This window comes from Hippoglossus stenolepis, chromosome 17 (genome assembly GCF_022539355.2).
Source record: "Hippoglossus stenolepis isolate QCI-W04-F060 chromosome 17, HSTE1.2, whole genome shotgun sequence".
Classification (NCBI taxonomy): domain Eukaryota; kingdom Metazoa; phylum Chordata; class Actinopteri; order Pleuronectiformes; family Pleuronectidae; genus Hippoglossus; species Hippoglossus stenolepis.
In genome coordinates this window covers 17,453,382-17,481,134 of record NC_061499.1, presented here as the reverse complement: position 1 = coordinate 17,481,134, position 27,753 = coordinate 17,453,382, and the positions used below count along the sequence as shown (strand labels likewise).

General features: G+C 41.4%; 4 protein-coding genes across 6 annotated transcripts in view; 1 reads left to right on the top strand and 3 right to left on the bottom strand.

Annotated features, from left to right (window-relative positions):
- The window catches only part of LOC118125094 (hippocalcin-like protein 1), a 39,176-nt gene extending 25,918 nt beyond the window's left edge, over positions 1-13,258 (top strand). Inside the window, exons 2-5 of the mRNA XM_035183466.2 lie at positions 216-384; positions 3,215-3,496; positions 8,349-8,454; positions 9,584-13,258. Coding sequence (XP_035039357.1) covers positions 289-384; positions 3,215-3,496; positions 8,349-8,454; positions 9,584-9,681 — 582 coding nt within the window. The 5' untranslated portion in view covers positions 216-288 and the 3' untranslated portion in view covers positions 9,682-13,258. The remainder of the gene's footprint in view (positions 1-215; positions 385-3,214; positions 3,497-8,348; positions 8,455-9,583) is intronic.
- Positions 13,259-13,527: 269 nt separating this feature from the next.
- On the bottom strand, positions 13,528-20,883 carry tmem54b (transmembrane protein 54b). 3 transcript variants are annotated; one of them, XM_035181956.2, is made up of 6 exons: positions 20,756-20,883; positions 19,540-19,736; positions 18,365-18,424; positions 15,899-16,090; positions 14,607-14,702; positions 13,528-14,509 (listed from the first exon to the last, which is right to left on the bottom strand). In XM_035181956.2, the coding sequence occupies exons 1-6, from the start codon at positions 20,766-20,768 to the stop codon at positions 14,153-14,155; spliced, it is 915 nt and encodes a 304-aa protein (XP_035037847.2). In that variant the 5' UTR covers positions 20,769-20,883; the 3' UTR covers positions 13,528-14,152. The 3 variants fall into 3 exon arrangements, with proteins under 3 accessions (XP_035037847.2, XP_035037845.2, XP_035037848.2); XM_035181954.2 differs by having other exon boundaries at positions 14,607-14,753; positions 20,756-20,882; XM_035181957.2 differs by lacking the exon at positions 18,365-18,424 and having other exon boundaries at positions 14,607-14,753; positions 20,756-20,882.
- Positions 20,884-21,407: 524 nt separating this feature from the next.
- On the bottom strand, positions 21,408-23,225 carry LOC118124906 (gap junction beta-3 protein). Its single transcript, XM_035183111.2, is given in 2 exon segments — positions 21,408-21,433; positions 22,487-23,225. Coding segments are annotated over 2 exon segments (765 nt in total).
- Positions 23,226-25,388: 2,163 nt separating this feature from the next.
- On the bottom strand, positions 25,389-26,437 carry LOC118124887 (gap junction beta-4 protein). The gene is made up of 2 exons (XM_035183087.2): positions 25,845-26,437; positions 25,389-25,714 (listed from the first exon to the last, which is right to left on the bottom strand). The coding sequence occupies exons 1-2, from the start codon at positions 26,378-26,380 to the stop codon at positions 25,432-25,434; spliced, it is 819 nt and encodes a 272-aa protein (XP_035038978.1). The 5' UTR covers positions 26,381-26,437; the 3' UTR covers positions 25,389-25,431.
- Positions 26,438-27,753: the final 1,316 nt, after the last annotated feature.

Below are 27,753 nucleotides of genomic sequence, written 5' to 3'. Positions count from 1 at the left end.
GTTACTTTTCCAATGTTTACTTGGTGAAAACATATGTTTCAACTGTAAATCTTGTTCTGGTTTCATAATTCCTCATTTCTAATTCCTTATATTTGTCATCTGTGGCTCACTGCAGTTTGCTGACCACCTGCTTTCCGTCCGCATGCGTCCCCAGAGTTCATTTTCCTGTCTTTCTAATTGTTGCTGACCTCCTGTTTCTTATCTCTGACTGACAGGTGTGAAAAGTGGACTGGCCAGAGCTGTAGTTGCTGCTGTCGTCAAGGAAACCGAGAGTCCTGTCCTGTTACCATGGGTAAACAGAACAGCAAGCTACGGCCAGAGATGCTGCAGGACCTCCGGGAGAATACCGAGTTCTCCGACCACGAGTTGCAGGAGTGGTACAAGGTACGTAAACAAGACTCAGACCCGGTACGCAGAGTCTGGACATTTTTGGGAGAGCACTAAATTATAACTCTGGACCTATTACTACAAGCCATAAAAAGAAACTAATTTTGAAAAGAACTTTGATATATTACTTTATTATTTCTTTGACGGTGTTAGTTTTTAACTACTTTGCACTTTGAATACAAAATATATGATTATGATATGATAATGATATTATAGATAAAATGAAATGAAAAGTACAACTTAACTAGCTTTACCGAAATTAATCTTAGGTCAAAAAGGAATGATGCCACATGAATGTGAGCTCTGTTTTCTCTTTCTTTTAGCTCTGTGTTGTTCTCCATCTCTTTAGCTGCTACATGCTACATTATGTTCAGCAGCTAATCGCTGACAATTTTTTTTTCCTGAAAGCAACTGTCAGCCGCTGCTGGAAGTTTGATGAGAGCGGTTAGAGGCAACCAAAACAAATAAAGTTATAAACCATAAAAACAAAACAAGGAGGTAAAACAGGTTTTTTTAAAAGCTGAGGGGAAGTGCAGGGTTAATTCGCACTGGGTTTCCCACATTAATGCAGCTCTAAGATCTGAATACTGTGCTGTTGGTGAGACTTAAGAAGGTATGTTAACGTGTGTCTGTTAACTTTGAGTCCAAATGTCAACTGTAAACTGGTGTTGTGACAAGTTAACACCTGTCAGAGGTGATTTAACACCTTAGTCAAGGGCAAATATCACTTTGGTCACACTTGTCAACACAGATAAATACTTAATAACAACTGAACACACTGTTTGTTATAAAGCCCACACCAAACAATATCCTTAAAATGATGTTTTTGAGAAATAAACATAGCACAGTGGCCCTAAATGAATCTGTGGGCGCCTCCCTTCCTCAATAAAGTCATGTTCGTGAGTAATTACTAAATACGACAGCTGCCTTCAATGTGACATTTCCCTCCGTCCTGGCCTGAGCTCCACCCGCTCCCAGTCTGTTAATCCACTGGGGAGACTGAATTAGATCTTGGCATGATAAAGTGCCACAGTGAACTGAGCGATGTTTGTGCACAGATGTGTGTTTGTGTAATAGCTATATGGCTTCATGCACGGATTAGACCTATGGAACATCTGTGTGAGCGGTCCGGAATCAGGGCAGCACATGTCAAACCGTCACCTCCCTGATCCGTGCCTTAAGCCTCATTGACCCGGGGTCTCTTCACACCGACTGCGGATGATGATGATGATTGTCCGTATTAAGGTTACTGCATAAGACCAAAGAAGGCCCGGAAAACAAGTTTAATGTCAGTCTCAAGGTTGTGGCAGTGAAAACACTATCACAGTACCCAAAGGCAGATTCCATCACCACCGAGGTCACATTGTTATAATGGACTGGGACTCCAGTTTGGGAGTTCAAGTTAGTGACTGTAATATAATTGAGTAGAATAGAATTTTCAATGGACTGCATATTAAGGCAGTAGCCATGACAGCTCCCCAAAAGTGAAACCCAATCTTCTTAAATGCCCCCTGGGGGCTGGACGCAGAACAGCTCATAAATCGATGTTTTCTCTTTTTTCCATTACGTTTGGTTTTAATTAGTTATTTGATGCTATAAAAATGAGATAAAACGGCATGATTGACAGTGGAGATCGACTCACGATTGGTCAAGTTCGTATAACGGCAGGATCTCGCTACTGTGGTTCCATCCCCCGATCGCTACTGCTCAGACTCTGGCTTCAAATATGGAGGATGGCCTTGTTCGTTGCCAAGATAATTGGGTTTCATTTCTGGATAGAGACAGGTCGTCCATCTTACAGTCTATCCAGAGTTGGGTTCGTTTTTGGTGTCAAGGTTGAATGCTGCTCATGAACAGTGCTAACTTCCTGTTTTGTGCTCGAGCTGGAGCCCACGCAGCAGCTATCACATTCGCTCACCTCAAAAGGTCAGAGCACGGCAATATCCTTCAATATGCCCTGCAAGGATGACAGCTTTTTCGATTTTAGGTGGCTTTACATGTGTAAGCCTGTTAACATCCGTATTGCCCATCACCTTTCTCAAGCTTGCAGCAAAGGCTTCTGCTTAAGACATCTGAAGTTACCCGAGAACCGCCTGCTCTAAACAGATTAACAGCTCCTAGATGCTGGAGATGTCATATAAACTGTATAATATATTTTGCAGGATGTTAGGGTGCCTGGGGTCCCTGAGAATTCATCCAGCTTGTCTTTTGGGGGGATTTATTCGCAATTAATCTGAGCTTTGAGTCAGAAAGCCTCCCTACAAGTTGTAAAGCTCTCTTGCTGAATATCTGGCAATGACATTTTCTTATGAGAAGCCATATTAGCTTTTCACCCTCACTTGAGAGAATATTTAATATGATGATCAAAAAGTAAGTCATGCCTTCAGATCTGGACAATGACAATCACCTTTCTGCTTCTATCTTAACAGCCTTTGTAACAAAAAAAGAAAAGAGGCGGACAGAACAGAGATGGAGACTGACACTGACCTTTTCTTCTCAGGCACAATGGTGCTTTATCGAATGTGACCCCATGAAAAAGGGGTAGAACTGCCTTCAACTATCCTAAGACCAGGCTCCTTTTGAAAAATCACTTCTTCAATATGTCCAGAATAGAGCATTGCATGAATGTAACAATTACTGGTCAAAGTTTTGTGACAGAAATTTGATTGCCCCAACTGCCCCTGAAAAGACTCTATCTGCTGGTTACAATAGGAGTGCCTGCTGATGTAAAAATTGTGTTATAGAGATGTTTTGTATTGTACTGCAGCATTAAGGGACTTATTTTTATCCATGTCCTGCGTCATTTTGTCTATTTCCCTTCCGGCAGGGTTTCTTGAAGGACTGCCCCAGCGGAACCCTGAATGTTGAGGAGTTCAAGAAGATTTATGCCAATTTCTTCCCCTACGGTGACGCCTCCAAGTTCGCTGAGCACGTCTTCCGAACCTTTGACACCAACAATGATGGGACGATAGACTTCCGGGAGTTCATCATCGCGCTGAGCGTGACGTCACGGGGCAAGTTGGAGCAGAAGCTGAAATGGGCGTTCAGCATGTACGACCTGGACGGAAACGGGTACATCAGCCGCGACGAGATGCTGGAGATTGTACAGGTGAGCAAGGGACACATGGGTAATGTAGTCTGGTTGGGGGCAAAGGAAGAGTTGAGGCATTTAGACTATGAAAAAGCATGTATGTTATTTTTTATTTTTGAAAAGTCTGTGCTTCTACTCAGGGGTTTTTGGGGTAGCTAAAAAACTAAACAAAATATTCTGCTTTCGAGGGCCAGAGGAAAGGATTTTGAAAACAGCTGCAGACATTTTATTTGGCCACTTCATGGACTCACAGGGGACAGAATGGTCCAACTCTTTGCTACAGAGGCTGATATGTCCTGACTTTTAGTCCCTAGTTTTTGGTCAAACACCAAAACACTGGATCTCACACTTCCCTTAACACAACCACAGCATAAACCTGATGATGGCACCAGGAAAAGCCATGCGTAAGTGTCCTCTGGTAAGACACTGGACCCCAAATAGCCCCTGATGGCTGTGCCGTGTAGAGAAAGCTGCACGTACAGTAAATGCACTGCATGAATGTGGGTGAATGGTAAAACTGTACTGTAAAGCTCTTTGAGTGGTCATCAAGACAAGACAAGTGATATTTAAAAAAAATACAGACCATTTAAAATTCATATTGTCAGCCAGATCCCTGAGTCTTCGAAACTACACGTGTCCCAACCACATATTAGATTTCCTTTAAAATCAAGATAAAATGCACAATCAAAGGGATCGAATATTCGTGACATGTGGTTTGTGAGCAACAGTGTCATAAATCTCAAACCTAACTTTGCATTCCATTAACACTTGGTGCAGTTTAGCTGGTCACTTTCTTTACTGAAGCATTTCCAACATACCTTCAAATTTCCCAGAAGCCCACTACTGTACATTTCATTCGAACCAGCCAATCATATGTCGACCTGGACAGAAATAGAGTGCTTACTTATACGTTCAGTGCTCACCTAAATTATGCAAGTTAATAGATTTGTTTAAGTATGCGGGTCAATGACGTATAAGGATTTTCAACAGGCCAATTTTAAAATACCAAAAAAAAGAATATCTATTATAATTATTCAAACATTAGGAATGTTGTGTACACATAAAATCATATTAAAACTTCAAATTATTTGATTTTAGTGTTTTTTCATCTAGATGAATTGGCCGTGGCCTTAAAAAATGTCATGTGGTGCGACCGTAATTTATCTTAAAATGAATTAATTTCCTTAATATGCTTACATTTTTTTTTACAATTTCTCAATAATATAAAGTCATTAGTAACAAAGTAGTTGCATTTCTTTAGAGTTTTTGTAAATAATGATCTCATATTTTTGTTCTATAATGTCACCGTCCCCTTATTAAATGTAGTTAACAGACTTATTTTTCCGGTAAAGTGCATAAAATTGATAAAAATGTTTAAAAAATACCATTCATTTAAGCATACTGTATCAGTGATTAATATTTCAGCCACAGAAATTTTATATTTTACTTTAAATTTAATACAGGTCTTGGTATTATTGGTTGCACCACATGATGAGTGGTTGCTACAAATTATATGAAAACATCCTATCGTTTAAAAAGATCAATAAACAATAAATTCCATACAAAAATTTGACTTAAACCAGATTTTCTTAAAATTTCATAGAATTTTCATGAACACAAACATTTCCTAAAAATTTTTTAAAAATAAAAATCTCATCAAAAACATGAAGTGCAGCACACATTGTTGTGAACAAACATTTCATTAAACTGGCTGCTCTTGTACTACATCTACATCAACCAGAACTGGTGGGATGTTCTCCATAGATGGCGGCGTAAGGTCTAACACAGAGTTTGCCATATTTGTACTTTCCCTGTAAGCTCTGGATGCAGCCCTCCAGTTCTCTCTCTGATTCTGTTTCTCTCTGTCTGTCAACTCACTCGACTTGGCATATGGAATCTCTCCCTGCTGTTTATTTCTCTCGTAGCTGAAAAAGATATGTAATGTCATGCCATAAATCAATAAGTTATTTTGGACTAATGATAGATGAACATTTTAATGCAAATATGCATTTCGTCCAGTAATGAAAAACACATAAGAGCAATATGTACTTCATGTTGCTTTATTTGTAGTTTAAAATGTTTTAACATACCTTTCTCTTCCCTGAGCAAGGTTCTCCGCTCTTGCTACAGGGTCAGAATTAACACGCTGCATATGGCGAGCGGTTTTTATTTTGCTTGGAAGTGGCATCTGGTCAAATAAATTTAAACAGTTATAAATAAATAAACACATAAATAAATAATAAATTACTAATAAATTCATAATAACTGAGATAAAATTACATGTTACATTTTTGGGGTGGTATTTATTCATGATATTGTACAAAAATTAAACATAAACCGTTTCTGAAATATTAGAAAAAGAAAAAAATACTCTAATTGCATAGACATATTTTCCAAATAATACTAAAATAAAGTACTTTATGTATATAAATCATTAATTGAATTTAAAAAAGCCCCAAAACTCCCAATCTAGGACATATACGTATCTATCATGTAAAACACTCTGCAATGGTCGCACCACATGATATTTTTCTAGTTCAGTCAAAATTCACAGCCACAGAATTGGCCACCTAAAGAAAACAAACTAGGTCAGCACAAAAGGTCACGATGACATTTATAATCAAAATATATATTTTTAGAAATAACTTAGAATTCATAGTTTTTTTGAGGTCATACCACATGATATCCAAATGTGGCAACTACATACCAGCTGTGAAAAAGGTTATTTTTTTCCAAATTTGAGAGAGAGCTACAAACCTGTTGCTGCTTCCATGGGTCCTTGGCAAAATGGTTTATGATGCAACTTCCTGTCTTTGAATGGATTTCAACATCAAAGTCCCAAATTGGTCCTTTCTTGATGGACATGATATTTCATAAAATGGACATCATCGGACAAAGTTTGTTTGTATACTATGATGGAAATATAAATGCAAATGCTTTGCAATTTTGTACAGGATTACAAAAGACTTTGGAAATCATGCCAAATATGGCAGAAAATAAATTTGAATAGATTTTGAGTAATTTCAAAGAAGTTTTCACAACAGCAGTCATGGCCGGACGGTTGCACCACATGATATTTTGACACTTTAAAAAACAGAAACATTTAAATAACTAATGGTTTTTGGAAATTTAAAGTGTGTACATATACGGGACAGGTACTACATATATATGGTATTTCTTTAAGTATTTAAACCTTTTTTTAAACAGAAGAAAATGCAGTCGGACAGAAAATATAGGCGTCACGTCAATGACCCATGCATGGTTTATACTTAATGTGCTGATTGCAATACTGTTGCTGTGAAGACTGTTAAGTACAGTGCTGCATTAGGGCTGAAATATAGAGACTCATATGTGGGGATATTGGATGGAAGATCTTGCTGTGTGCTGTGTGTGTGTGTGTGTGTGTGTGTGTGTGTGTGTGTGTGTGTGTGTGTGGGTGTGTGGGTGCGCTTGTGCACCTCAGAGTGCTCATGGATTAGTGAGTTAAATTTAACAGGAGTTTATCCCTGAGTGTGCAGAATACTGGGATTATCCTCAAGCTCATTAAGGTTACGCACCCCGCGGATGAGAGAGGAGGGGCCCATTGTGTCACTGCACACCGGCAGAGACGGACAGATCGTCATTGTGGAGGGAGTAAAATTTGTTTGTCTTCGCCATCCTAATCAAAAGAAACGTCCAACCAAAAAAACGAAATCTTTTCTTGATTTGTAGATTTTTGAAAAATTGTGGTAATCTGGCATAGCAACCTGTTCCTGTCGATAGAAAACGGTGGACGGAGCAGGAAATGTTTGCCACATAAATAATGGAGAAAATCATTGTCCAGCCGCAAACAAGTCAATTAGTTTAGCACGTTGACATCAGCGACGGCCCTTATCACCAAACGCTCTCTTGACATGTTTGCCGATGTCTTCCAAGTGTATCACACGTCCTTTTCATCCTGAGATATTTTCTGTTTTCCCCACATGGGCTCGCTCGGACATTATCCAGAGTTTTAACCAGGGGGCTGGCATGAAACACTCTGGAGAATGTCCACAGCAACTGATTCTGACCTTTGCGTTCTCACATACAGCCCCTCCGGGTAATTACTGGAGATTATCTGGAGTCCAGTGCGTGTCTGAAAGCAGCTTTGAAGTCAAATGATAAAATAAAGACAGAAATTGTGAGACGGCCTCATTGTCCTCTTACGATACACTTTTGATATTTTTCAACGTATGAACTCTCATTTTGTTCTCCAAGAGATTAAAAAGAAACTCACTGAAAAGCACAAAGGGCTTAAGCTACCTTCCCTCCTGACGGCCGTGCTGTGACACCGATCCACCGTCACTTTTACACCCTATATTTCCGATGCAAGTGATTTATTGGGCACGTAAGCTGACTGTAGCCCCGTGCCTGAGGCCAGCCGATCGTCACAGCCTCTCCGTGCTCACTTGCAGAGGTTCATTTAATGCTATCGGGGGACGGGAGGCGCTCGTGTATCAGTCGACAGATAAAGATGTTTCAGATCAATACAGTAAGCTCTGCGTGTATACCCCCACCCACCCCTGTTGGCACACACACAGCCTCTGCCACTGTGGTATGATGCTGTGGTTCTGCAGGCGTGCAGACCCCGTGTGGGTATTTGTGGAAAAGCTGCCCAGGGTGCACCTCTGAGCATCTGGGGTAACAAATGTCAGTGTATCAGCATCTCAAAAGCTGCCGTGACTTTATTTTTCAGTTCAGCCTTGTTTTATTTCTCTCCCGCTGAGCCTCCGTAATGGGTCCCTGCTGGCCTGAATTCACTTAGCTTTTCTTTTCTCTCGCCCCCACCCACTGTGTCTCTCTCTTCTTTCCTCTCTCGCTCTCTCGCCTGCTCCGCCGCCCCGTCTCTCAGGCCATCTACAAGATGGTGTCATCTGTGATGAAGATGCCAGAGGATGAATCCACGCCCGAGAAGAGGACGGATAAGATCTTCAGACAAATGGACCTCAATAATGATGGTGAGTGGAGGAAATGGCAACATGGAGCGATGAATATGCTGCAGAGAGAGAGAGATCGGAGGACAGGAGTGATGAGCAGCAGACAAATGAAACAGATGAAGAGCAGCAGAGACAATTTGAAATGTGCTCAAACGAATAAGATTTAGAAAGGCACTCAGTAGAGTACATACCTCCGCCAAGGCCTAACTCTCCCCTTATGAAGCAGCATTTCAATTCACCAGATCCAGATTTCTATTTGTATCGGCACCAGATCAAGATCCATGAATTCTGAGAAATCTGCCAAGATGATGAGAAACATCTTACAATGTTAAAGAAAATGAAAAGAAATCCTGCATTAACTGGATCTGCAAAAAATTTAATAGGTTCCTCAAAGGGTCATGTCTTACTCCTCCCTCCAAAACAAATGGAATGGAGACTGTTTCTGTAGTTTTTGTGTAACCCTGCTAACAAACAAACAAACAAATGCTGATGAAAACATAAGCTCCATGACAGAGGTAATAATTCTGCTTATTTTACTATTTTTCACTCCTTATCATACGGAACATTTGGCCGATCCCCCGATCCCAAGATACTGCTTTACACCAAACAAAAAAATACAACATACAGTATATCCTCTGGTGATTTACATACAAAAAAGAAAAAGTTAACTAAAGTTTTACCAAAAACTCTCTGTTAAAAACTGTCTCATCTCTCAGGCTTTCTCCAAGTAACGGGCTAATTTAAATCTTTCATATGCAAACTAACCAACATAGTTTTCATCCCCTGTCCATACTTGCAAAATAATTTATATTGTTATTAGGAATATTTACATCTTCTATACGAGCTGACGTCACTGTGAAGCTTTGAACAAGATGCGAATGTCAGAATTGCCACATGTTTTAATGTTGTGGATGATCAGTGTTTATCCTTCAGGTCACTATTGAACCTGCTAAACCACCAAGAACATTGATATTGAAAATTCCTGTGTCTGTCAATGAATATTCCGAGATGAGTCTGTGTAGTTCAGATGTTGTCGTTTGACACCATACTGACTAATTTCATTTTCTGCTTTCAAGGGAAAGATGTGGTGCCGGACTCTGAGTGAATAATGTCTGTTTTTCTTGTCTTCTCTCTGTGGTCCGTCCTGCAGGCAAACTGTCCCTGGAGGAGTTTATCAAAGGTGCCAAAAGCGACCCCTCCATCGTGCGGCTACTCCAGTGCGACCCCAGCTCGGCCTCCCAGTTCTGAACTCCCGCCCTGGCTGCGCCCCCCCCCTCCCTTTCCTCCTCACTTCCTCTCTGTTGCTACTGAACCAGTCACAAAAGAAAATCAATGCATGATGGTTCTCATCTCTCATATCAACTTATATTTTTTTATGTTGTTGTGTGCAAGGATAGAGGAGGAATTTTAAAGAGGATAAGGAAAGTCATCACTGTCGTTTTACTTTAATTTTTATATTTGGGGAAGATTCTATGTCTCTCTCTCTCTCTCTCTCTCTCTCTCGTTTCCTCCTCCACAACACGTGTATATCATGTACATACTGTATGTCTATGTATATCATAAGATGAAGTACATTTGTCTTCACACTCCGGCATTGAAAGGCAGTATTATGTAGCGTAGCTTCCTGGTCTGATCTGAATGGGTTGTAGGGAGTTCAAGGTGGGTGGGTGGGGTTATTGGGATTTTACTGCTATATGATGTTTCGCTGAGAAAAAGAAGGCCTAAGATCCCATTAGGTTTTTATTAAATATCTACTGGCTTATTATTGATTTTTAAATTTCAAATGTTTTTGTTTTTCATCTGTACATATGATTTTTCTCCATGTTGTTTTATTTATTCATTTATATTCTTATCATCGTGCTTTTACTTTGATAAGTTGTTAAAGATGTTGCAGTTTACAGTGACAGAAGGAGAACATGTCCGCTGAGGTCGAACTCTTTGGGATTTTGGTGGTTGTGGGAGATTACGCAAATCTTGTGAAATAAGATAAAGTCCCATGATGCATTTGATCAACGACACCAGTAGCACATATCGTTTGAGCCGCCATGTCTTTGTAAAAGTGTGGCCGCGCATTTAGGTCCGAATGTGTGTGTGTGCATGTGAATTTTGCGCGGTATGCTTGAAGCTAACTTTTACAGTATTACCATGTCGTGCTGTTTCCTAATCTGTAAGTATTTTAAAGTTCTTTATCGACGAGCAGTAAACTTGAAGAGTCCCAATCCGTCACTACACTGCATGTTCCTGCGATCTAGACGACGACAAGAATACACGAAACCAGTTCAGGCACAGTGGTATCCTTTTGTAGCTCTGCAGCGTCCTCAGCAGCGTACCAGACGTACCAGACTGACTATTTGTCTCGCTCCGGGACAAACCCTGACCCCCCCAACCCCCTCCTCTCTCTTTCCCTTTTCCTCTGACAGACTGGAAAGTTCACTAAGGGCTCGTTCATCACTCTCTAGTTGAATGCTTTTATAACCTGGATCAGTGCGCTCACGCAGCGGTAACATAGAGGGACAGGTGTCATGAGACGGGAGCGAGCTCACGTACTGGCTCTGGTTTGGATTTTTTAGGGTCTTATCCGACTTGTGCAGTAGTAACCTGACAGAAACCAGTGGCTGTGTTTATACAAGCACTAATCGACATCTTTAAAATATAATATGATATTCTCACATTTTTATTTTACATAAGCTGTGACCTAATTCAGGGGCTGCGTCCTTCGGAGGAGGCAGTCTATGTAGACCACCAAGGCCGCACCAAGAGGAGACGGTCTTGTCTACAGAGGCTTTCTGTGATCGGCGTCACCAGCGTTTGCGTACTAACAGAGCTGAAGTTTGACATGCCAAGAAAGTGCCCCTTGTTTTTTCCACACATGCACCTTTAGCTGCTCAGTTGAGTTGAAGCATCATACTCAAGCATTGTGTGTCTCGTCACTTTCTGGTGCCCTTACCTCTCGGAAAAGAAGGTTCTTCACTAAAGCTCAATGAATCCTGGGATAGGCGCGATGTAACCCCCCTTGGAGCGATCGTTTCTCTGGGATGGAAGGATGCAATTGGAGGACGCCTTCAAAATGGGACAGTATAGTCTTCAAATGCAGCCTCCGGGGGATGCAGCTCCTAAATGGAGACACAGAGAAAGTGAAGAGCTCGGAGACACGGCATCAAATCAGTCTCTCTGATTGAATAAAGTATTTTCAACTGCGTGAGATTAGAGTTTTAAAACAAAGCCTCGACTGAACAAAACATGTCTCACAATCCAACACCTCCATCCTAAATACTGTGCACATGTAAACAGAGCCACTGGTTGCAGCGATGCCAGCACCTCTCTCATGTTTAAGTCATGTAAGGCCCACGTTGCCGGATCTCTGTTGCCACCTTCTGTTTTTGGAAATAAAACACACTATAAATTCTGTCGTGACACATGTAACCATTGGCCAAACTGGGAAAAAAAACACAGATTGGAGCAAAAATACTATTTTCAATGGATCATGTTTCTTAGCCAGATATGATCCACAACAAAAGCACCAGTGGATGCTTTATATTGTTTGGATATTTAATATTGTTATGATAATGGCATTTCTTTATTCTTGACGGACACGGATACTATATGTGTATTTGTGGTACAAACATTGGACTTTTTTTACTTTAACTTTAATTTATCAAGTATAGTTACTTTTTTAGATTAGGGAATTTACACACAAACATAGGATTAGTTTAATATTATCTATTGCTTTCGATCAAAGTACTGAAAAGTTGTAAAAGTAGTAGCAGTTAAAAATAGTTCCAACTTTACTAACAACATTAAAGAACTGCTTATTAATGCATCAATAATAATGATCCAATAATGTGAAATTATAACACTGACTAGGTATTTTGCGTAATGAGTAGCTTTTGTCCTGAAACTTTTAAGTAGGCTAAGGTTTTAGCACCGATATTTCAGTATAGTAATCTATAACAAAATGGTCTGAATACTTCTTCCAACAGTGCTAATTAACATTCTTTAATTTGACCATGAATATTCCCTCGCTTCAGAGAAAACTGGACAAGGTCTCAGTTTTCATTTCTTAATTTTATTCTTCTGATTTTAGGAAATCCTTTTCAAAGTGGACACTGAAATGTTCCATTAAAACCCAGACTAATGAAATAATGTTATCTGTGTGAGAAGCTTCATAAAGCAGGATGGGCTTCAGTTCACACATTGTGGAAAATGTGCAGAGTGAAACTGCTCATTACACTTGGATGATTTCTCTGTCTGCCGTCGGAGAGAAAGGAAATAACCTTTTTGTTCACTGGTCAGAAACGACGCTCGGTCAAAACAGATTCAATTATGGGGAAAAAAGTCCATTATCAGCCTGATTGGGATTTAGTTTTTGTGTTACTACCTCACACACTGGAATGTGTGTAGTGGTGGCCCGAGTGAACAACTACTGCAGAGCCTGAGAGCTGTGCTGGTGCAGCCACATCCACATGACATGACACTGATCCAAGGTTAACTTGAACCAAAAGTTTGCACGGGAGCTTCCCGAACCAGCCGCACCTCTGCTTTGGGGGGGAATCCTATAGTGTCACTGCCTTCTGCTGGTAGGATAAGGAACAACAGTTGCTGCCCCAACACCAACCTATCACAGCTCTGCCCTTTTTCTATTCTCACTGCCTCTGACAAACTGGTACCTTGTGTTGGATAAATATGGCCCCTCTCCTCCTTTCTACCTTCCCTGACCCCTCTTTCCCCCCCTTCCCTTTTTTTCGGTTGCATGAAAACCTCACGTGAGGATGTCATGTTTGTTCCGTTGGACCTGAAATCGAAATAAATATGTGTTTCAAAGCTGCACGTGTGGACTGCTTCCTCATTTTCTTCTGTCTGGGCTGACAGCTGTAAAGTGCCATCATGCATTTGCACACTTTTCGAGGCTGGAACATACGTCTGTCATGCCGTGGGTTTTTTCGCAATATCCTGTCAGTTGGTGTCCATGCATGTCTGAGCGTAACCAGTCATACCTGTCAGGTCACTGTACCTGCTGCCATTGCCACATATTAGAATGACTTTTTTCCCCCCCACTAACAAAAGGTCAGGTACAAAACAAACAGAAGAGCTTCATTATTTTTGAATAAAAACTTTATTTACTCAGGCAATAAATACAAAATCTTGCAGTGCTAGTTTCTCATTAAACTGTTTTTTTGTTGACCGCAGAAAACTCTACGCACCCAAACATACACACTTTTCTTAAAGGTTGAAGGCATGCCCACAAACATACAGTGTATTCTGTGTTGGACATTTCACTGGCCTCCATCATCCATATTAATCTCCACATTAAAGCAATAATTCAACTTCAGGTCAAGTTAATTATATCCTAACGACAGAGAAAAGGTCAATTCCCAAAGTGTTGAAATATTTCTTCACCGTAAAAGCAACAATTGGCACCTTGTCCTGACTTTAGAGGATTTGTCTCCTCTTTCTATCCTGTTATGAATAATTTGGCCAACATAAGCACAACACGTAAAGAGCACACACACGCACACACACACACACACAGTGCAAAGATCCTCTGAGCTGCAGACATTTCATGCATCAGATTCACGATGGTCCGGTGCACTGCTAAATAAAAAACACCCTCAGTCAGAGTCTGTAGCTTTGAGGAGGAAAACAGTGTATGCGATTGGACGCTGCAGTGCATAGACGCACAGCCCTTCTTCTTCATGAAGCTCCCACCTGTCAAATGTGGCTAAATCCAGAAGCTGGACCTTTCCATTGTGCCCCGCTCCAGCAGCTGGTGTTGCTCCGGTGCCGCTTGCTGGCTGCCAGCCCTCGTTTCCGGCCGCTCTCTGTCTGACCTTTCCCTGTGCGGCTGGCGAAGGGGCTGCCTCTCCGATGGAGGAAGACTCTGGTACAGACGGGGAGGATGCTGAAGAGGGGGAGGTCTGTGCTGCTGTCTCGAGGGAGCAGGGTTCGGCTTTGGAGGTTGGCTATAGCCTCTTCTAGGAGGTTCGGTATAGTGCGATGGAGGTTCACTGGAGCTGCTTGGTGATTCTGTGTAGCGAGAGGGAGCAGCTTCTGCCTCCATCGGCCTCACCACGTTGATCTTCACAAAAAAAAACAGAAAATATAATCCAGTTTTGAAATAAGGCTAATTTAAAACTAACATATACACCGGGATTCAGCCGCACAATGGGTCTCACCGCTCTGCCATAGTCTTTTGGTTTCTTCTTGTTCCGGCAGCAGGGCAGGCCCAGGAAGGAGGCGCAGACGGCCAAGCACTGGGCAGAAAACACCATCTGGGTGATACAAGTCACGATCAGAGGCAACCAAAGGATCAGAGTGGTGCTCTGGGGAGGGATGAAGGAGCGGAGTTAGCAGCGACCACCAGCTGGACCATACAGAGAACAATTTGAGGCAAGGGCTCCCAGCAGCATAGATGAGGACACAGCTCGGGTAATGAGGTGACAGAGAATGTTATTTCTCTCAAATGGCTGTAGAGCCCTCTGCAACAAACACGGCAGCGAACCGTGGGAATTTGAGTTCGCACAGGAGAGTGTGGTGAATGAATGATACGCAGCGCAGAGTGTAGCAGAGTAAAAAGCGCTCCGAGGGAATTCGAAGAAAGAGAGCTGCCTTTTGTGCGGCGTGCTCTCTAGCAGGCTACAAAGAGAGTGTAGTGTTGTGAGCTTTCTTTGGAATCCATGATGAAATATGCAGGAAGCAACAAAAAAAAACAACCTTGCACCCCTATCATTCACTATCAGAGCCAGAAGCCTGAGACACTTTCAGGTGATATAATATGAGACAGTGCTCATTCTGAGTTGGGACTTACTGTCAGAAGAATTTGGTTTATTGTGACTTTGGTCTTATTTTGGTGCTGATTTTCAAAGTAAAATGAAAAGTTCATAATTTAATTATACCTCACATCAGATGAAACCATTACCTCCTTGGCAGAGGGAACACATATGGGTTTATAACACACACTCATGTAGTTGCACACAGCTATACCGACAATTTTAACTAACATCAAGTTAGATATGGTACCATTTTATCTGTATCTACGGTGGGACCGCCATTAACCTCTTGCGCCATAGGTCACTTAACATATAAATTGTAGATTACAAGTCGTGCTAAAATGCTAAAGTGGTGCTGATGTGTGGAAACAGCTGTGTGGCTGAGCAGACCTGGCAGTTGGTCTCAGGACCACTGGAGCACGACAGAGTCTGAAGTGGACCGACAGGGTCAGGTCAGCATTTCTGCCACCAGCCCGTGGGCTGCAGAGTGTGGCTGACTGAGCGACAGAAAGACAAGTCACTTCAACTGCCTCCTTCTCTCACACCCTATGTACACACACACATGAACGCACAAGGGATTGAGCCTATGTGACCGCTCTGTTGCATCTATGTGACACCAGTCAGCTCTTCAAAGAGCCAGTTGATGAGAAGAAAGCCGCTGTGATCTCAGCGACTGTAGTACAACCTAATGCACTCACGTAGATACGCGTGGGGTCAAAAGGACACTCGTTGGTGATGCTGGAGTAGCCGATGGCATCGGGGAAGCGGCAGTGAGTCAGGAGGCTCCGCCCTCCATGAATGATGGCCCTCACCACGGACACGAGGAGTCCGACGGCTGAAGCCGCCGCCATGACAGCTGCCAACAAACTGACTGTGAAGAGTGACCACGTCTGTGGGAGACATATTGGGAAAGAAAACCTTGATCACTGACTATATGACGGGGGAATCTGCAGCTGTTAAATGAATGAAGTACAATAATGAATTAAGCATATTGATACAAACAGAGCAAATACCGCAGATTTAAGGTATCTGCTACAACATGATGAAAGATTTATATTTAAGGATAATCTATTATATATGGAATCAAAGGAAAAACAAACAAAATAAATGTCAGAAAACAACATGAATATATTTTGTGAAGATGTGAAACATGTCAATGTGGAAAACCCCAAAAGACCAATTTAATAAAAACTAAATGCACCAATAGGGCTTTGAAATGTTGTGTACGTGTCTGTGTGTGTGAAAACAGCAGCAAATAGTGTTGAACCAAGAAACTTCTCATCTGGTTTGTTTGAAATTTGAAAATATTAAACAGGTCACCAAACAGGCCTGAGGACTGGATGTCATCAGACAAATAATCCATCCAGGTCGATATCAAGAGTTAATGCCTGGTTTAAATGGGACATGTAGGTCAGAATTTCAACCCTAACCCTTCTCTTGTGATTTTCCCAGCTTCATGGAAGTGCAATTGTGTAGATAAGTGAAGTCTCACTTTTAAACACCATGATAAATCTCTTTTGAAAACACCCATGTAAGATCCATGCATTTGTGCTAAATAACATCTATGGAATGCAACAGAAAGAATGCTATGTGACCTTTTTTACACGAAACATTACAAAGTTACATTTAATGTGAAACCAATAATTTTTCTAAAGGATTTATGTTTCTCAGGTTCCAGCTTCTGTTTATACGAGTCATCTGAAAAAGACGCATTTTTTTCACCTATTTTTGACACATAAATCATTTGAATTAACGATGAGCAGATTAAAGACAGGGTTAGTAATAATGGAAATGTTAACTTCTGACAATCGTCTCTGCGGCTGAAGATTCCGGTCGTGCACAGGTTGGTTAGGGACAGACAGGTGCGCCAGCCAATCATTTCATTTTGTCCAAATGAAATGATTGGTTGTGTTTATTACAGTCCTGTGAGGGCACAGACACAGGACGGTTTTGGTTCTGGCTATCAGGACCGGAAAAGTGTTTCAGAAACAAATTACTTACTTTAGCTGATAATTAAAAGGTTCAGTGTGTAACATTATCTAATGGTGACGTTGCAGTTGTGAACCAGGCTGCTCATCTACTTTTTAATTCTCAGCACTACAATAAGTGCAAAGCTAAAATCTATAATAATAATTTAGTGCTCTGCTATTTTATGAAATAATTTGGACTTGAAGAAAGTAAACTATGATTGTGACCCCTCTTTACATCTTCAGCAGGTGCCAATGGGCTCGCAGCTGCCACAGCCAGGATTCAGTCGGTCTAGAAATATTGACAGACTGACTCCCCCTCTGTTGTTTTAGTCTTTTAAGGGATTGATTGATAGATAGAGCATGATGGCAGCCTGACCAAACTCAAATATTTGAAGTAATAATGTAAAGCTATTAGTGATGCACAAGATTTATAGACAAATAAAAGTTCTGGCTAGAGAAACCAACTCTTCAATAAGTTCACAGAAGGTGTGACGAGGGCACAGGAAGTCTCCAGACCTCTCTGTGAAGATGACTGAGCAGTTCAATAGAAACCTGATAGGAACAATAAGAAATAACACAAACGTTCCGGGAGATTAGAGACCGTAGCAGCTCCGGCACAATGCGATAAAGTACAGCAGTATTAACAGAATTAGGGAGTGTTGAGATTAAGCTTCATTCTCGCCACATGATGCATGGAAAATAAAAAAAGATAACAAAACAGAGGAGGAAGTAACCTGCTGCTCGTCAGCCCTGCCCAACCCGCTTCAGTTTCTCTCAGTGACAAAAGGGAGACTGGGAGTGGTTTGATCGTGGCAGGTTTGCCCGGGCTTACTCATTCTGCCTCGTCAGTCCCGTCCGAGCAAGCAGACAGCTGACTGAATAAACAGGGAGGAGAGGCCGCTCTGCATGACTGGAGGGAGGGAGTGGGCGAGGGAGGGGGGGGGAGAAACAGAGACTGTTCTGGCACTGCAGAGCTGGAATAGTCAGACAGAGAGAAACGCTGGAAATCAAGTGTGAAAAAGTGAAAAAGCAGGAAAACAGAGAGAATACAAGTGTATGTGAGGAGTAGGTAGAACAAATAGTATTAGTCAGAGCGTCATCTGGCAAAGTAGGGAGGGGGTTTCCGGGAAATAAGAAGAATCGTTTTTTAAATCACTTTTTGATAACTTTAAATTTAGAATACGTGATACTAACCAGGCCTCTACTCTTCTTGTTCTTAGACAGGACGATAGCCAGGATGCCAACAATGATTCCCTGCAGACACAAGACAGATGTTCAGTTTGCAGCTGCTACGTCTATAACAATAAAGGGAGGACAGAGATCAGGCAAAAAACATCTAAGGTTTTTGAAACTCTAAGATCTCACATCGTACACTTCTCATCTGGTCTCCATACAGGAGAGGCAGCAACACAAGTCAGCATCACAGCTGTGTGTGTCATTGCACGAGTTTCAAATATGTGTTTAAGCACCACTGTGTGTGTGTGTGTGTGTGTGTGTGTGTGTGTGTGTGTGTGTGGGCGTCTGTGTTTTGAAAGTTGTTTTTGTCAGACCTGACAAAGTCTTCATGAATCGACCTTTTACTTTTACAAGCAGGTCAGATTTGTGAGTTGTGTCAAAGTGTTTTTCATTCTTTGCTCATAAAGTTTAAAACTACAACCTTCACTCAGGAGCAAAAACCATCCTAAACTTAAAAGAAATAATAATTCAAGATTTATCACGGTAATTATCAATATTGACTGATTTGAAATTGTTTATCTTGATAAATTGTTTGGCCATATTGCCCAGCTCTAATATATGCATTCAAATTCAAGGGCAATCAGGGAGCAGATACCTTGGCCAGGCCACTGTTTCTCTATTTTACAGCTCCAAACTGTAATGTCTTCTTCCTTGTGTCATTCCCTTCCCCCTCCAAAAAATATAATAGAACTCAGTTATGTAGTTTTTCAGTAATACTGCTAACTATCTAACTAACAAACTCTGATGAAAGCATAATGCCTCTTTGGGGGGTGCAAATAGACGAGGGATGTGGCATTACAAGTAACCCTGATTATAAGAAGGCTCCCGTGATCTGCTTGAGTGAGATTCTAAATGATTTTTAGATTAAACACTGCCCTACTTGGTTTTTAAGGAGCCACATGGAGTTTATTTAACACACAGGCTGATGCTACTTTTACCAAATGTATTTTCCCAACAGCTAAAGAGAGGCTTTTATGGCATTAAGCCAAAATAGCTCTTTGTTTTAATATTGATTTTTTTCCTTTTTCTACAGCACTTAATGATCATTTCTAGTTCTTGTGGCGTTTACTCAGTGGGCAGCCACAGACATGGTGGACAGCTCAGTGCGAGGTGTCCCATCTCCAATGACTCACCACCAGGCCGGAGGTGAGAGCCACCACGTTGGAGATGGCGTACTCCATGGCCCCGGCCTGCTTGTGGAGGCTGACGTGTCGGAGCACCACGCCGTGCACCAGCGCTCCCAGCAGGAAGTTCACGTGACCGATGAGGACCATGCACAGACCCATCTTCATCAGGGCCTTCGGTTCCTCCGGCCTGGAACAACACAATCCTGATGAGGGAGGGGAGGAGGGAGGAGGAGGAGGTTAGTGCTGCAGGAGGTAAAGCAATAGAGAGTTGCAGTTCATGTTCACCATGTGGTATGGATCAGAGACACAGAAGTCAAAAGCCACTGCAGAGATGTCACCTGCATTAATGATTAGCTGCTGAGCACATAACTACAGAACAAGCTGTGACACACTGGAACTGCCACAAAACTACACTACATGAAAAATCAAACTGTCTTTGCCACTCCTAAAACTACCTGAAATTAAAATCGTACCAAATATTCAAGAGACACTTTCTGTTTGTGTCAAAGTATGTCGAGGAGCAAAAAGGATAATAAGGTTAAATTTCACTTTTCCTTTTCTAAACGTGCCGAGACATTTCAAAGACAAAATCTGCTGTCGAACTAAAGCCCAAGTTTTACAGACACATAGAAACCTGGCGTAAAATCTGTTACGTGAAAAACAACAAACTTGTGTCTGTAGCTGTGACATCGAGTAACTGCAGCATTACATAAAGAATTTGAGCTGTTTGTTGAATGTGGTTGTACAACAGGGAAAGTTGCTGTTACAAAGAGGAAAGTTAAAAGATAGACACCAGTGAGAGTAATAAGTAAACATGTGATACAACTGCAACGAGATATAAGAATATATAAATGAAATTGAAATAATATAAGAGCGTAAACTGAAGATTCAAAGTGAAACATATTGCACAGGAGCCATTGAATTGTCCTGACAAAAGTATTGCAAAGTTAAAGGAGTTCATATACATATATACATACACGTGCGTGCGTGTGTGGGTCACATCCCTGCATGCATTGGGACAACCCACGTGCACAGGTGACAATTAGCAGTTCACATTAACACTGCTCAGCCTCGCACACTTTCAACATGTAGGCCAAAGGCTGAGGACACACCCAGAGGATCAATGTGAAACATCAGGATATTAAGTAAATAATGACTTTGATACACGTTTTCACAACTACTCACCTCCACACACACACACATTTAAATTCACATCTATTACCTGCAGCGGCCATATCTGTGTCAGCTCACCATCCGATTAAAGTGATCAGAGAGTTGACTTCACTCAGAGAGATCTGCTCCTCTCTCCAAACATTGTGACACAACAGTCACACAACAGGAAACACACACAACAACACCTCTGCTTTCACAATAAAACCTCGTCTGATCTCCCAGCCTGTCGTGTGGCAATATCGATTTATCAGAAAGATAAATAAAGATTAATAACCCATCCTCAACAAATCAAGACATATAGTTTTTATATGACGGTTTGATATATAAGTGAGTAGTGTATGATACTATATTTGTTTGAACACATACATTCAAGAGTTGCAAATTAAAGTTTAGGAAACAATAGTCAATCGCAACCGTTTTAAATCTCACTGTATATATTTTTTCTTACAACAACTCCAGTGGTAAATATTCATCTTTACCGGGTGGAGCGTCTAATGCTTTTATTTTGAAAAGTTGCCAATCACCCATCGTTGATTCAATTTCGAAAACCTTGATGACGTGCTGGGTTTGTTTGTGTGACAGAAAAAAATACGGAAATAATTCATACAATGATATACTGGAAAACATCTAAAAGAATTTACGTATAAAGGTGTTTCTTGTCATTACTATTATTATTATTATTATTATTATTATTATTATTATTAGTAGTAGTAGTAGTAGTAGTAGCCTGGGGAAACATGACAGATGTGTTTTTTAAATATCTGATGCACTGATCATACATTTTGCACAATTGACATATTTACTGAAACATTACAATAGGCAACATATACATTAAGCTATAATGTGATTTCAGAGGTAGCCAGCTATTCCAATCTCACCTAACTTACTATAAAGTTACTAATCACAGGATCTATAGTTAATTCATACTGTGGTAATTCAACATGGTGAGCAATCACAAAAGAACTCAACAATGTAAATGGGATCATTGAATGGATCGTGTTTGCTGGAACCTTCAGAACATGATTATGTAGTAGGCCTTTAGCGCCACCAGGTGGAGAATTGGCGCCTTTACAGGAGGAGAGAGCGGATCTTCTTTCTCAATAACGAGCGTTTACTGTGATTTATGGGAAAAACTTTATTCTCAGTGGTTTGACATTATTTCCAGCGAATACAAAAAACAAATGGTTTCAGTTTTTTTCAAAGATATATTGACAATGGTTACAAATACATGAGTCTCCTTTTATTTTAATGATCAATAACATTTATTTCACAGAAAATAATTCTGAAAGAATAAAATATTGTGGTAAAATAGATACATTCAAATAGAAATTATATTAAACTTTTAAATAACCTTAAGGGATATTTTCACAGATGTTCACCTCACATCTGTCTTAAAACAATGCACACATACCCAAATGTTCCTTAAAAGAATATACTGTAATTATTCCTCTCATCCATGACGTCCATGTAGAGATCATTTCCTAATGTAAAGACAATGTGGGACAAGATCCATCGTCCTTGTCCTGGGAAAAAAATACGATCAACTGAGGTTTCTGTTTCTGAGTTGGACAAACCAAGTAGAAATCCTCAGTCATTTGAATCTCATAGGGAGGGACCTCTACACACCCAATATGGACAGGAGGAAGAACTATGTGCACAAAGACATGTGAGTATTGTAGTAAGTCTGACGTGAAAAAAAAGCAAACCTATTCTTTAATGGAGAAAAAATTACCCGATATTTATTCAAACTGAGGCATATTAAGACATTTAGTTTTTCTACTGGCTCTCCAGGATGGTAGAGAGGACTAGCAGCCATCACAGCTCAGCCCAGGGTGGATCTTTCTTGATGGAGTGCGGGCGCTGCCTCGATGTTTGAGAGTCACCATCCGGAACGCAATCAGATATAGAATCTCACAGATGTTAAGCACCACACACACAACAGACGCCCCCACCATGAAGTAGGTGAAAACGGTCTTCTCTGTGGGTCGGGCGATGTAGCAGTCAACCAAATTGGGACAGGGACTGACATCACACTGGACCTTCCTGGGCAGCTTGAAGCTGTCGTAGATGTAGTGGAGCACGTACAGAAACAAGACCTCAAAGGTGGTTTTGATAAACAGGCTCATCAGATACGTCCACCAGAGGCCGCCGTGCTTTTGGCCCGTGTTGTCGTACAGCCGGGTGTGCTCCCCGTGCTTGGCCTGGTACTTACGCTCACGCTCTTCTCGGTAGGCCACGTGTAGCACCACCATGAATGAGGGGCAGGTGACAAAGATGAGCTGGAGGGCCCACAGGCGGATGTGAGAGATGGGGAAGAAGTAATCATAGCAGATGTTGGTGCAACCCGGCTGGCGGGTGTTGCAGTCAAACTGTCCCTGGTCGTCGGCCCAGACACGCTCAGCGGCCACCACGTAGACCATCACCCGGAAGACGAAGACCACTGACAACCAGATGCGCCCGAAGGCAGTGGAGTACTTGTTGACTCCACTAAGAAGACCCTGGAGAAACTTCCAATCCATGTTCTTTTGACCTGTGACTGTTTAGATCTCTGTCTTTACTAACTATATTAACTGCAGAGCTGTGGAAAAATAAAAAAGACAAAGACAAACTTAGTAAAACAATACAAAAAAAACATATAAAAATCGTTTAAATTCTGCACAATATTCTATAATCTGTTCTAGATATTTCACAGTATTTTTTCAATGTGTGATCGGAAATTTTGTTGATACTCCAAAATCTCAATAATCTTCGTCTCACAGTTAAAAATGTTAATAAATCTGGTATTTTAAAGAAAGATACTTAAGAGAAAATACTTGCTTGTTCATAGAAATAGAAATACTTAGTTTCAGCCTCTTCCCACGTCTTTGGGAAAGTTTAGGCTAAAGTGCGTATGTAGGTTTTTTTTCAATGCTTCGTACACTGGTTCCCATTAATGACAGTAATCAACACCCAAATTCTTCTCCTGGATCTTCTTTGACTGAGCTAAAATATTCATTCACAAGACATCACAAAAATGTCTTTGCCTACCTTAAGAAGTGTGGTTTTCCCCTCAGTCCATGATGTCCCGTCTTGGAAGCAGACTTACTGTAGGAACACGTTCCACAGGGAACTTCTCTCCTACAGTGGTTCTCCAATATTGACTGGGTTGAAGAATGAAATCTTGACCATAATCTGGAGGTGTGGCCAGTTTCGGCTTCGACCCTGATTTTCCCGTTAAAACGCCAGCCTCTTATGATTAATGTTTTTTTAATGTTTCTTGCCAACAATTTATCGCTGAACTGACACTGAGGTGAGCCGAGGATTTCAGGAAGCATTGATGTTAAACTCATTTCTAATATGTCACCTACGTGGTGGTCAGTGCTATGACCAGACAAGGAATTCAGTGACTGAGCGGCAGTTAGTGGAAATAATAAAGGGGATATGATGATAATAATATGAGAAGAAACTTATAGCAGTTTTATTAAAAATGTTACAAAGTGCTTAACAAGAAGTAGGACTACCAAAATATTAAAAGCAGACAAGGCAGATATGGCACAATGCATAACAAGTAAACCAGAGTACGCCTCAGATGTTTGTCTGCTCTGCTCACCACGTTTCTTCACAGGTGACTTCGTATCAGTTCCATTAGGCGATTGCGATGTGGAGATATGCCTCTTTGTCGCCTTTGACTAATCAGGATTAAACAGGGCCACCACCTAACATTTGTTTGAGCAAGCACCTCCATTAAGAAACACCAGAGATATGGGGAGCCTTTTTGTTCGCAGAATCAGATAATCACACATTCATTTTATCAGGTAAGAATGTACAAGAGGCACTGCCTTATTAGTACACGCTGCTTCATGATACTGACCTTTACAAATCTGCTCTCGGTCTGCTGTTCTGAGGAACGCAGGATGGTTAATTGGTCTGGAACTCAGTCTAGGAGTGGTGGTTTTATCAACTTCAACGTCAATAATGCTACTCCCATCATGAAACACACGTTGATCATTCTGTACCCAAGTCAGTTTGATACGTCACGTTGTGGTTTTTCCGATTATTGAACACGTTTTAATACAGACTCTGAATCTGTAGTCATCATTTTACTCCATAGTAATGCACCTATATTTTTATCTACCTTGCATATAGTGAAGAAATATAAAAATTATAATTATGATACACAAGTCAGTTCAGTTTGATACACACAACTTTTTTAAAAAGGAATAAAGAAGAAAGGGCAAAAGCAAATTTCACATGATGCTCATTTATTTTAGAAAACATTACAGGCATCTAGATGTCTTCATTTCTGGGCTTAGTTCATGACATTGTGTTTGCTCTTACATACATATATATATATATATATATATATTTATATACCTCACTTCAAGGTTATGTTAATGTTCACACTGCAAGTCCAGCAAATTTATTTTGTGGCCATGGTAGAAACAGATAATAAAATATTATAATCATATAAATAGACAAAATAATCACGTCTAATATGTATCAGTCATTTCAGATCACAAGCTTATAAAAAGTATGATATATATATATATATATTTAGCTCAACCATATTACAGGATGAAAACATTTTGTATCTTTAAAAACTGTTACCAAAAAATTGACCTTTGTAAACAACAATTCCTTAAAACTGCCTTTAATTTTAGCCAACATTTTAGCCAACAGTACAAAATCAATTTTTCTTTGGATTTTATTTTGTTCTCTTAAGCCAAACTCGGACACGGATGTTGCTCAGGACACTGCGTTGCTGTACGCTGGAGATGAACTCTCTTTGCCAACTTCTCCATTGCCCTTCTCCACCATCTTCGGCTTCTCCAGGTACGCCGAGTTCTCCCGTCCTGTCAGAGGAGTTTTGACCATCATGAAGGAGTTTTGTCTAGCGGATTGCTGGCCTCCTCCGCAACATTCCCAGAACCTCTTCCCGGACAGGTAGATGATCTCGCAGAAATTGAGGAAGATGCACACAAAGCTGGTCACCACCATGAAGACAGTGAATATCTTCTTCTCCGTGGGCCTGGAAAAGACATGGTCAAAGGGAAGAGATAGTATTGCATTAACATTCAGTCTTATAAAGAAATTTGGGCCAAGTCCAGCCATTTAAATTCCAGGATCTTTATGATTTAGAATTTCAGAGGTTCTCTTACCTGGCGATGTAGCAGTCCACCATATTCGGACATGGATCTTCATTGCATTTGACCAGTGGAGGGAAGAAAGTGGCCTCGTAGATGTAGAAGAGCAAGAAGACAAACACTGCATCCACTGTGATCTTGAATAGCAGGCTGCAGAAGTAGGTCCACCAGAGACCCCCGCGTTTCTTGCCCGTGTTATTGTACAGAGGGGTGACGTCTTCCCCGTGCTTCAGCCGGTGTTTGCGCTCACGGTCATCCCTGTATGCCACATGGAGAGTCACCAGGAGGGACGGGCAGGTGACGAAGATCAACTGGAGAGCCCAGAGGCGAGTGTAGCCGATGGGGAAGTAGTGGTCATAGCAGACGTTGTGGCAACCGGGCTGGCGAGTGTTGCAGTCAAAGTCCTTCTGCTCGTCGCCCCAAACCTTCTCGCAAGCCACAAGGAAAACCATAAGCCTGAAGATGAAAACGATAGCGAGCCAGATGCGACCGAAAGCTGTTGAGTACTTGTTCACCCCGCTGAGGAGGCCCTCGAGGAAGGCCCAGTTCATGGTGTCTCTCTCAGATATAGGGCTGGACCCCCACAAAGAAAAAAAAAAGCACTAAAACACTCGGCTGAGTGCTTGAACACAGAATTCTTGGACTCCCTGAACTGAGCAAAGGCTTCTAAATGTAGCACTTAATACTGCTGCCTCCTTGTCACAGTTGAAGGGGAGGGAGGTATATTGAACAAAGCAAACATAGACGCATTCTTCAGCTACAGTCACTGCTGCAGGTGGTGATAGTCAACACCTTGACTAACAGGATGGAGAGATTGTTAGACATGAATTCACACAGGAGTCCAGTGCAAAGATTACAAATAAAAACAACTTCCAGTAAACTTTACAAGCGACTACTTCAGCCAGTATTTCCAGGTTCTTACGCTAAGCAAAGCTAGCAGTCTATAGTTGCATGGTAGTTTGGCACCGTAAGCAGCGAATGGGTGAACTGGACAACGTAGTCAACAACATGGTCAAACATAAAAGCTCCAGCTTGCACAGCTGCACCTGCAGCTTGATGCCACTTGTGTCCATGCAATCTCCAGACTATACAATCCCCACTCGGTGCAGAAGAGAATCTGTGTTGTAATGCCTCCATCTGCAGCCTCAAACAGCTGGTTACGATGAAACTCTTTGTGGACTGTCCAGCACTCAGCCGGGAGTCCCAGACGATGAATATATAAAATCTGCTCCAGCCAGAATCCAGTAATCCTTTGGGTTTGGGCTAGACTGTATAATATGATTAGGATATTGTCCGTGTGAAGCTGGCAATCAAATCTAAGTGTATTATATTACAATGGGTATTCACTCTATCCACGCTGGACAGCTGAAGGCCCCCGGCACAACGCAGGCATCCATTTTAAAAGCTTCTCTGAGCGAAAGGCCCAAGGTCTCCGCCAGGACCCCGAGAGCCACATCTGGAAATGTTGCCGGGTTTTGTGGACTGACCAAATATCTGACATGACGGAAGCACAGAGCTGCAAACACAGGGGAGCTCTGCAGTTTGAACCCACCTGTTAAAAAGTGGATGCATGTTGATGCCAGTGAAGACCTCAGCGGCTCAGAGGGCCACACCAAAATAATTCCATTTAAAATGTAAGGACGAGTAATCTTGGTTAACAATAATATCAATAAGCTTGACATCAGAGTAACTTCTTCAACAGATACTTGCAAATGAGACTGGCAGCTCTATCTGTATACAGACCACACATCAGGGGGTCTACAACCTTTTCCCTTTGAGAGGGACTTTGAAAAACTGAAAGCGGCAGAGACGTGTTCATGTTATTATCTCGGCCACGGAGGTGATGCTTTCATTGCTGTTTCTCTGTTAGCAGGATTACGCAAACACTACCAAACTGATTTTCTTGAAAACTATGTGGAAAGAT

Bases quoted from the DNA above. Each gene is read 5' to 3' on its own strand.
- tmem54b (XM_035181954.2), bottom strand. The intron at 18,425-19,539 runs GTGAGTCATTGG...TTGTGTCTGCAG, and splicing joins CTCTCACCTCCGGCCTGGTG to GGAATCATTGTTGGCATCCT. The intron at 14,754-15,898 runs GTGAGTGCATTA...ATCCCTCCCCAG, and splicing joins TTGACCCCACGCGTATCTAC to AGCACCACTCTGATCCTTTG.
- LOC118124887 (XM_035183087.2), bottom strand. From the start codon at position 26,380: ATGAACTGGGCCTTCCTCGAGGGCCTCCTCAGCGGGGTGAACAAGTAC. The intron at 25,715-25,844 runs GTAAGAGAACCT...TGTCTTTTCCAG, and splicing joins GTGGACTGCTACATCGCCAG to GCCCACGGAGAAGAAGATAT.